General features: G+C 60.7%; 1 protein-coding gene across 1 annotated transcript in view; it reads left to right on the forward strand.

The window, feature by feature from the left end:
• Positions 1 to 9,434, forward strand: part of MAN1C1 (mannosidase alpha class 1C member 1) — a 128,413-nt gene extending 118,979 nt beyond the window's left edge. Inside the window, exons 9-12 of the mRNA XM_045859630.1 lie at positions 3,568 to 3,787; positions 6,244 to 6,416; positions 7,683 to 7,798; positions 8,677 to 9,434. Of these exons, the coding sequence (XP_045715586.1) occupies positions 3,568 to 3,787; positions 6,244 to 6,416; positions 7,683 to 7,798; positions 8,677 to 8,803 (636 nt within the window). The 3' untranslated portion in view covers positions 8,804 to 9,434. The remainder of the gene's footprint in view (positions 1 to 3,567; positions 3,788 to 6,243; positions 6,417 to 7,682; positions 7,799 to 8,676) is intronic.
• Positions 9,435 to 10,255: the final 821 nt, after the last annotated feature.

The raw sequence follows: 10,255 nt of genomic DNA on the forward strand, positions 1-10,255 counted from the left end.
GATCTCAGCCATGAAGCAGCTCCTGGGACTCCAGTCCCAGCTCCATCTGGCTCAGCCCGTCCACTCCAAGCTCCTACGGCCGAGCTTAGCCGGCAGCCAGGGTTCCCTGTCGGATTAGTGTTCAGCTGGTGGCCAGGTGTGCTGCCTGGAGAGGCCCTTGCCCTTTCTGATGGACAGCCTTGCAAAGTAAACATCAAGTTAATGAGCGGCCTACTTCCCTGCCCCTGAGGGCACAGTGTAGCTGAGGCTTCAAGGGAAGAAACAACTATGAATTATTTAAGCAACTGGGAGCTTTATGGAAACCCTTGATTGAACAGGAGACGCCTGGCCTTGCTCCTCCTGTTTGATCTCCCCAGTGAAGGGCCTGCCGTGTCGCTGACACTGTGTGAGGGCTAAGCCTGTGGCAAGTTCGGGGCTTTGAAGAATGTTCTGGCGGTTCTCCACCTTGTTGGCATGTTAAAAGTCACATGTTAAAAATCCCGATGGCCAGCCCGCACCCCAGCAAGGTTACCTCGGAACCCCTGGGGCGAGGCCTGAGCAACAGCCTGGAGAGCTGCAGTCGCAGGTTACACCGACGTCCGCGGGTGGACATGGGGGCTGCAGACAGGCCAGCTGGGCAACCCCGGGGGATCCTGGGAGAAAGGACAAGAAGGACAGGAAGCTTCTGTCCCTCTGGCCTCCTCCGGGCAGGTACCCTCAGTGCCTGGTCTTATTTAGCCCCCAGCTTACAGATGATGAAACTGAGGCTCAGAAAGGCCCCAGGTCACACACAAGTGGCAGAGCCAGGGCGCAAGCTCGGTCAGTGGCTCCTGCGTCTCCGTATCAGCTGCCGGATCACAGAGGGGCCTGGCTTGCCCCGAGTCCCTCTCCAGCAGGTGCAGATGGGGTGGGGCCCGTCCAGGGGGCAAAGGAAGTCAGAGTCTCTGAACAGCCTCATGACCAGCCTGGAAATTGGTCTCATTTTACAGACGAAGAAAGGGAACCTTCAGAACAATGAAACCAGTGGCCCAAAGTCACCTGACTCTCAAATTGCAGCACTGGGGATCGAACATGGGACTCTGCCTCTCAGCTCTTCGCTATGTCTTGTGCCATGATTTAAGCCTTCTGACCAGCCTTTGCTGTCTTGCATTTTGCTCAGAGTTTTAGAAGCCTTGGTTTTTAGAGGTGTTTTTTTTTAATTTTTGCATCTGCTATTTCAGTTGTCTCCTCAAAGAGAGACTATTCCATCATTTCCTCTTTACCAAAATTATTTAGCTTGAAGTTAACCCCAAGCACAATAGAAATAACCTATGGGAGAGTCTCGAAGACGGAGATTTTTGGCTACAGTGGGAAGCTTCCGGGGATTCCCCCATCCCCACACCTGTGTCTGTGTTCTCTCCCGAGTGTTGACAGCAGGTAACTGCACCCGGTTTCTGCACCCTGGACTGGCCCCCACCTGCATGCTCAGGGGTGCAGAGCAGCCGCCCGGACCCAGCTCTGACCCCGCGCAGGGCCCAGCCAGGAGCAGACCCGGCCCAGCAGTGGTTGGCGCTCCCCGCCTCTCCCTGCGTGAGCAGGTGCCCTGGCGGGGCCATCACCCACACTTCCCCCTCCGCTGCTCAGGGGGGGGGCCCTGCAGCCAGCCTGCCAGCCCAGGCCTTACAGATGGAAAAGGAGAAAACACTCAAGGGGCACGTTCGCTTGAGCACCGTCCGTGGGCGGGGCCCTGGCTGGAGAGTGCTGGGGGGAGCTTCTGCCGAACACGGCACGCAGGGTGCTGGGGGAGAGCCGCGCTCCACAGAAACCCTCACAAAGGCGCGCACACGGCGTGAGCCGAGCACCACGTAGAGAGAGCACAGGGAGTAGGACCGCGGGCAGCAGTGGCGTAGAGCGGGCCGTCCTCTCCCAGGCAGCGTCCTGGAGGGGGCCGGAGGCCGAGCAGGAGCTGGCAGAGCGGCGCGGAGCGCGGGCAAAGCCGCGAGGCGGGCACCTTCACCAGCTTGTGAGTGTCACCATCACTGTGGCAGAGACCTTCTCTGACCTGACTGCAGAGTAGGCCCCCTCCCCAAGCTTTTCCCTGTCCCGTCTCCTCGGTTTGTTTCATTCAAAATACTGGTCGCAGCTGTGACACTTGTGTGTATTTGATTTTGTCGGGAAGCCTCTGTGTTCGCTAAGGTGGGGTCCAGGCCCACCTTGGGGGGCTGTGTGCCTGCCCCCAGCTCAGCGCCGGCCTGGAGGAGGCGCTCACAGGAAGCTCAGTGTGGGGAGGGGAGGGCGGGGGGCACGCCTGAGGAGCCCAGCGTGGCTGGGACGGGGCAGAGGAGGGAGGCACAGAGGGCGGACTGGGGAGGAACTGGCATCGCCAGCATTCAGTGAGAACTAACTCTGTGCTGAGAAGCAGGCGGACCTCCACAGACACATCTCATGTCTCCTTCACGACGCTGTGAAGTGGTCCGTGCTCTTGCCCCACTTTGTACTCGAGGAAGTTGAGGCGCAAAAAACACAGAACCCGCCCGAAGGCACACAGCTTGAAGCTGGTGGAGACGGGGTCTGAGCCGGAGGAGTCTGCGCCCGAGAACCACGTGCATGGCGTCAGGTCAAACCTCAGGCTCCAGATCGGGGGGCCCAGAGGCCCCACTGGACTTCCATCTGGAGGCACTTGGCATCCACGGAAGGGTGCTAAGCACACGATGACACAGTCGGGTTCGTCAGTGACAGAGTGCAGAGGCCCCCACAGAGCAGAGTGGAGGGGCAACGGTGCAGGCAGAGGCCTGGGCCCACGGACCCAGCCCGGGACCTGGACCCCCGGGGGGCCCATCAAGCCCCCCTGCAGCTGTGTGGGCAGCTGCCACCAACACCTCCATTTCCAGGCAGCTGGGACGGCCAGCAGGGAGTGGGAGGCGTGAGTGCCTGGCACCTGTCCCCCCAGCTTCCTGGCAGTCTTCACTGACAGCAGCGCCTCCCACGGAGCTGGGGAGGGCTCTCAAAGTGCACTGCCCCCAAAACGATCCTTGTCCTAATCCCGGTATGGCTGGGTGGCCTGGGTGCAGTCACTCCGCCTCTGTCTGTGGAGAGCACTGCAGCCCCTCCGCGTGCCTGGCTGGCGGTGGCGTCAAGTGAGAAGGCGAGTGACAAGGACCTGCAGAGAGCAGCTCTTCGTTTCCCAGGGGTCCTTTTGGGACCCTCGTCCCATGAAAACGCACGTACGCGAGAGTGGCGTGTACAATCTTAGGGGCATCTGTGGGCCAGCGGGCCCCAGGTTATGATTCCCTAACCAAGGATATAATGGAGGGTGATGATGTTTAAAGATTTTTTGAAATTTTTCGTATGTAGAAGATTTAAAAGTGTGTAAGAGATTCACCCTGGGGCGCTCCCGCAAGCTCCCAGCAGGCACCGGGGCTCAGCTGGGTGACAGAACCTCTCCCAGCCCAGTCAGGGCCAAGGTCAGTGCCCCCCTTTGCCCGGGGCGGAGGGTTCAGCAGAGCTGCCTTTGCTGCTGTCTCCAAAATATTCATTTTCTGTCCTCCCTGCTCCCTTCTCTGTACCTCCCGCACCCCTCCCCCTGCCCGACCCCCACCTTGCTCCCAGGCGATAGAGACCCACCTGCTGAACGTGTCCCCCGGGGGGCTGACCTACTTTGCTGAGTGGCGCGGGGGCATTCTGGACCACAAGATGGGGCACCTGGCCTGCTTCTCCGGGGGCATGATCGCCCTGGGCGCCGAGGACGCCGAGGAGGAGAAGAGGGCTGGCTACCGAGAGCTCGCAGCCCAGATCACCAAGACGTGCCACGAGTCGTATGACCGCTCAGGTAACCCTGGGGGGGGGGGTGGCGGGGACAGCGGGAAGGACTGAGGCCAGACCCCAGGGAGAACTGGGAAGTGCAGCGGAGTGGCAGCGAGCGAGGGGAGCTCACGCTCGCAGGGCAGTCCCGCCTTCTGCGGCCATGTGGAATCGGCTGTGCTGTGTGTGCTGAGATGGAGCCCCGGACTGAAGGGGACCGGGGCTGCCCGCGGGGCCCAGTGTGTGGGCCAGCGTGTGTCCAGCACTCCATGCACATCACCGCCGACCCCACCACCCGGATGAGGAGACTGAGGCTCCGATGATGCGGCCCAGGCCCCCTGTGTGGGGCCCCGGGGGGTGGGGAGGAGAGGGCCCTCCGGCCCCTGTGGCAGAAAGGTTGGCTTCCTGAACCTTGCAGGTGTTTCTCCCTGCCCCCTGCCCCACACACCTCCACTTCCCCTCCCCAGAACCACTCCGTTTTCTCTCTTCGGTCCAAGACAGCCGGGAAGCCTGAGAGCTTCTCGACCATCCGCTCAGCACTCACGCAGAATTGCCAAATGTGAGAGAAGTCGTGCCAGAGGACGGGAACCAACTCCTTGTTTATTGCACATGGGGAAACTGAGGCAGTCCAGAGCCACAGTCTCACTGCTCTGAGTGGCTAGGCTGGGCCCAGGACCCAGGTCTGCAGATGCTCAGCTCCACCTCGTGGCTGCCCCTGAACAGCGCCCTCAGAACCACCCCTGCACCCCAGCCCCAGGAGGTGCCCACTCCTGTGAGTCTAACCCCCATCTTGGCTGGAGGACAGGGCCCAAGACCTGCAGTAAAAATTCCTGGTTCGCGTGCTGCTCTGCCGCCTACCAGCGAGGTGGCCTCCGTCTTCCCATCAGTTCACCGAGAACCGTAACATGGGTCCCCAGGGTCAGGAGCCGAGTCCCACGGAGAGCGCATTGCCGGCGCCTTCAGCCAACAGCACGGGGCGTTTGTTAGCGGTGCACCGAGGTGACCGCCGCAGTCCAATCCCAAGCTCCTGGAGCCTTTCAGAAAGCCAGCAACTCACAATGCATCCCTCAAACTGGTCTTCAATTCCCTTCAAAGAGCTCTCTCTGCTGGCGCCATAAACAAATAGGAAATCTCAGGAATAATAAACAGCTTGCTATTTGTCTGGAACAATCAGCCCAGACCGTAAAAGACAGTCCGCTTAATAGAGCGTATGGTTCCAGCCAGCCCGGCTCGGCCACGGGCGGCCGCAGCAGTCACGCATGCCCTCGCCCGTGAGCAGCTTGGCAAGACGGCTGTTTTCCCAACTGTTTTCTGAGGGCACGACTGGTGGCCCCATGTGCGAGGCTGGGAGGGGCCCGGTCTGGCTAATTCCTCTTCCAGGAAACCTCCACAGCAGAGTAGGGCACCCTGCAAAGCCCACGTCTTGAGGAAGAGCAGCCCAGGACCTCTCAGGGACTAAACCCTACTAGGAGGAGAGAGGGCTCACAATAGGATCAGAGCCGGGCCCTCGGTCCACCTGGACGGGATGTGTAGGCAGGGTCCTCAGAAGGGAGAGAGAGAGGGCGCCGCCCATGGAAAGGGCAGCAGGCAGACCGTGGGCCATGTCCCAGCTCAGCCACGACTCCTGCGTGTTCCCCGGGCAGATTACTCAGCCTCCCTGATCTGCAGTTTCCACATGCGCGGTAGAGGAATAGTAACGTCTCCTTACCAAAAGAAAAACCAAAACCCCCACATTTCTTTAAGGATTGAAATCACGTACGTAAAGTTCCCAGCACAGCCTTTGAAATCAGAAATGGTGGCTGCGGCAGTGGTTATACAGTTGTGGTCATACAACTATGGTCATCCAAAAAGCAGGAGTGGCCATCAGTGGTCCAAAACCAAACCAAACAACAGCAGCAGCAACCCCCAGGCCTCACCAGCCTTCTCCACGAGCCAGCTCCCTCCCCCTGAGTGCACGTTCTGGGCAGGTCTCCCCTCATCTCCAGTCCGCGGTCTCCTAAGCTGGCAGCTCTGGAGGGCTGCTTCTGGGAGGAGCTACAAGCCCTAAGGCGGGAGGAGAAGCCTCCTTGCATGGCAGCATGTGAAAGGGTCTGGTAGGTCCTGCAGGAGTTCGTTTTGTGTGACCCACTGTGTTTAAACCCAAATGTGTTTAACCCCGGAGTCCTGTCGTGGCTGAGCTCTGGTAAACACCTTGCACAGCTAGTGTCTCAAAATACGCAGTTAGGAAGCACAGTTAGGGACGTTCATTTGGATTCCCAAATTCTAAAACTGCAAAATTTTTGAGGCCTCAAGAGTCTTGTTTTGGCCAGCCCAGGCCAAGAGGGAAGCTGGATATCTGGCCGGCTGAGCCTTACCGGGCAATGCAGGCAGGGCCCACCCCACGGCCACATCACCGGCCATCACCCCCGGATCTATCCGGGGCACCTGGACCCTGCAAAGCAGGTGGCTGGTCTGACCCAGGCCCTGTGCTTGTTCATTCTGCAGACACCAAACTGGGGCCCGAGGCCTTCTGGTTTAACTCCGGCCGAGAGGCGGTGGCCACGCAGCTGAGCGAGAGCTACTACATCCTGAGGCCCGAGGTGGTGGAGAGCTACATGTACTTGTGGCGGCAGACCCACGACCCCGTCTACCGGGAGTGGGGCTGGGAAGTGGTGATGGTGAGCGGCCGGCGTGGGGGAGGAGTGCGGGTGCGGGTGGGGAGGCTTGAACAGGGAGGGGGCAGGTGCCCCTGTGAAGTTGCAGTTGAAGCTCAGGCACCGAGAGGAAGGTCCAGCCAGGCGGACATCTGGCTGAAGTTCAGAATGCAAAGGGTCAAGGTCGTGGTTGCGGAGCCAGCAGACCCCGGCTGGGCAGAACCAAACCAGGAACTTGAGGAGAGGGTTCTCAGACGTGTCGTCCTGGGGACCTGGCGCTGGTGCCAGCAAACGTAGAGGGGCGAAGGCAGGGCAGCAGCCAGAGAGGGCCCAGAGCACGTGCGGTCACCGCTTCTGACCCTCACATCCGAGCCAAAGCTTTAGATTTCTCCTCTCGAACAGGAACAGCTGCCAGGCCAGCAGCTCACCTCCCGCCTCTCCCCAGAGCCAGCCCAGCCCCACGCAGCCCCCACCCCTCTCCGGGCTCTGCCCGCACACCCCTCACCCCACCAGTCCCCAGCTACCTCCTGGGACATCTCATGCCCACTTTGGGGTAGGTGCCAAAAGCAGGTGTGGGAACTCCGGAAGGTTCCTCGATGTCTGCTGGGCCCCCCTGTCCTCCCCCACCCCCTCCCCAGTGCCTGGCTCTCAGAGGCATGCGCCGTCCTGGGCAGAGCCATGCCCAGAGCCTCCCGCTCAGGCCGGGTGCAGGCCGCTCAGGTTCGCTGTTACCGTTCGCTGGCCCGAGCCTCCTGCCTCCCTGAAGCCTGGTTCTTGGCCACTGAAGGCCAAGTGTTTTGTGCTCCTGGGCCCCATGTGCTCCTGGGCCCCACCTGCAAACCCTCCGTGGGTTAAAAAAATGCATTTCCGTGCAAAACGCTGACATCCCGTGGCTCACCTCACTCTGGCCCAGGGACCACGTCTCCACAGGGAATCCTGGGGCACAACGGTCCCAATCCCAGCCCGAGAGCATCACCAGTGCCTTCCTCTGTCCCCTCCTGGGCAAGCCTGTCATCGGTCTGCCCCCTGAGAGGCAAAGAGAAGGTTTCTGTAAGCTCACACCGGGCGGAGAGCTTGGGGCACAGCCCTGGGACCAAGCTCCCGGCAGCACGCCCCCCAGCCTGGCGCCGGACCTTCAGGAGACTTTGGCCTTCTGCCGCCAGGGATGCTAGGGGTCCCCAGTCGAGGGGTCAGGGGCTGCCTGTGGGTGAGCTCTGGCCCACTGTGCGGGCATGAGTCTTGGGGGACCCCCACCGCTCCCCACACCAAGGCTGCCTTCCTTCCGTTCAGGCCTTGGAGAAGCACTGTCGGACGGAAGCCGGCTTCTCCGGGATCCAGGACGTGTACAGCGGCGCCCCCAGCCACGACAACAAGCAGCAGACTTTCTTTCTGGCTGAGACGCTGAAGTGAGTGGGGGCTTGGTCAGCGTCCTTCCCTGGGCGGCGTGGCTTTTCCTGGGGAGGGGGGAGGGGTCAGCAGTTTGTGCCCTCACCAGGGTCAGGGTCTGCCGTCACAGGAAGGGGGCCCAAGAGGGGTGGGGTGCTCCGGATCCAGAGTGTGACACCCCCAGGGGTGAGCCCGAGCCGGGGCCAGGCTGGTTTCTCGCCTCGGGGAGTGAGATGGGGGGGACTCACCCAGCGAAGGGGCGGCTGTGCACTAAGTCCAGTCCCATAGCCTGTCTCCTCGGTCTGTGAAACTGCCTCCGTCCGTAAAATCAGAGCAACGGTGATGGTGTCGCTACCGACTTTCCCTCGCTCCCTTCCTGTTCCCCAGAGCGGTCCCCTGTAGGATGAACCGGAGTGGCTCATCCCTTGGAGTAAAAGCCCACGTGGCTTGGGAAGCAGAGGTTCTGGGGTCACCACTCTCTGTCCGTTTTAGTGTCCCCGTGTCTACTTTACCGAGTCCCGGGGGCACGCAAGGAAGCCGCCCAGGAGTGGACGGTGCAGGGCGGCCTGAGCCGAGAAAGCAGAGTCTAGGCCGTGAGGTGCCCTGGCGGGACTCGCACACGGGCCCGGCCGGGACCGTGCCTGCACGAAGCTGTGGGGGTGAGGGCCAGGGCAGAGCAGGATTAAGCCAGGCCTGTCTGCCCCAAAGCTCGGTGCTCTTCTCGGCGTCCACAGCGCTTCCCTGGGTCCAGCCTTCCGAGGAGACCTGGGGGCGCGGACTCCCCTGCACCCACGGCCACAGGCCTGTCGCCAAGGCCCCTGAGACTCCTTCCTGGGGCCCCTCGCTCCACAGAGCGCTGACAGGCCGTGCCTTGCTTCCCTCCCTGCCCGGGGCACAGGTATCTCTATCTCCTGTTCTCGGAAGATGACACGCTCTCCCTGGAAGACTGGGTGTTCAACACAGAGGCCCACCCGCTGCCTGTGAACCACTCGGACAGCGCCGGCAGGGCCGGGGACCCGCTCTGACCCCGCCCCCTGCTGCCCCCGGGGCCACCGCCGCAGGGACACCTTGCCTTTCCAGGTTTGGGGACTGTTCTCAAGAGGACTGGGCACCCGGACCCCACTCCGGGCAGCTGTGCTGGACAAGCAGCTTCTTCTCCTCCATGAGGAGACAGGACGCGGGACGCGGCGACGTCACGCCAGGCCCAGACACCCGTCTGCGGAGAATCTCCGTGAAACCCGCGCGGCCGCCGTCCCAGGGCCAAAGGACTGGAGGTTTGCACATCGACCCCGTGTGTTCGGTTCCCTCGGTTTGTTTTGGGGGTGTTTTTGGTTTTGCTTGATTTTGCCTTTTCTCGCTAGTTGTGTTGTATCACAGGTTATAAATAGTTTCGAAAATCATGCCTTCAAAAACGATCACCCCGATAAACTAAACCTTCAAGTGTTTGCGCACACAAAAGCCTTGACCTTATTTTCTATATTTTAAGTGCTTCTCGCCCAACATTCTCTGTATGTTCAACTATGTGTCACTTACCTTATAATTTGAAGGGGGGCCCCTTTGATTTGGGCCCAAGTGTTATGAATCACTAGTGCTGTTTTCATCATTGTAATGGGAAGATCTGTAAACCTACAATAAAAGAACTTATTGAATAGGAAATATGGTTGGGCTTGTTGCACACCAGTGACTACTGGGAAAATCACTGGGATGTTAGCATCTTAACGATCGACCAAGGTACAATTTAGTAAATGACTCCAGCGTCTTTTGCCTTCCCTTAAGTGGTACCCAGTGCACTCGGGAAGGGGGAGGCCGATCCTTCTAAAAGAGCAGGCGAGGTATTTGCACTCGGGCCACGGCCTGGGAGAGGCCCAGAGGGAGGCAGCAACTGACATGAGGTTACTCAGCAGACACCCAGTGGGTGCCTACAGGGGTCAGACACTGGGTGGACGCCAGAGACGCCGTGAGCCACACATCCTAGGCCCTGCCCTCAGGGCATGGACACGTCACAGAGGGAGAAGCAGACGGTGAAGGAACCGTGGGGGAAGCAGCCCTGCTGTGAGTTACCTGAGATGCTGCAGAGAAGACCAAGGGGCTGGCGTGCTGGTGGCTGGGACCTGGCTTAGGGGTCAAGGAGAGCCTCTCGGACCAGATAACCTTCGAGCTGAGACCTGGGAGATAAGCAGGAGCAGTGGGACAAGCACCCCACAAATCCACACTCCCCCGTGACCTCCCCCTGCTTCCCTCTGAGGCCACCTATGAGGCCGCCAGCCTGCCGGGCAGGGCATCCAGGTCCCATCAGTGGGGGAAGGGAGGTGAGGTGAGCACTGACCCACACAGCTTCATGGGACAGTGAGGGCCCTTCCTCAAGTGGAGCCCCTTCCTTCCGGCTGCTACAAACTTGGGTAGCCCCTGGGGTGCTGGGGCCCTGGGCCAGGCAACCTGCCCTCTCCAGCCACCTTTCCCATGAGGTTCCTGTGGGA

Source organism: Phyllostomus hastatus, unplaced genomic scaffold (genome assembly GCF_019186645.2).
Source record: "Phyllostomus hastatus isolate PE091 unplaced genomic scaffold, TTU_PhHast_1.1 phas_scaffold_182, whole genome shotgun sequence".
NCBI lineage: Eukaryota > Metazoa > Chordata > Mammalia > Chiroptera > Phyllostomidae > Phyllostomus > Phyllostomus hastatus.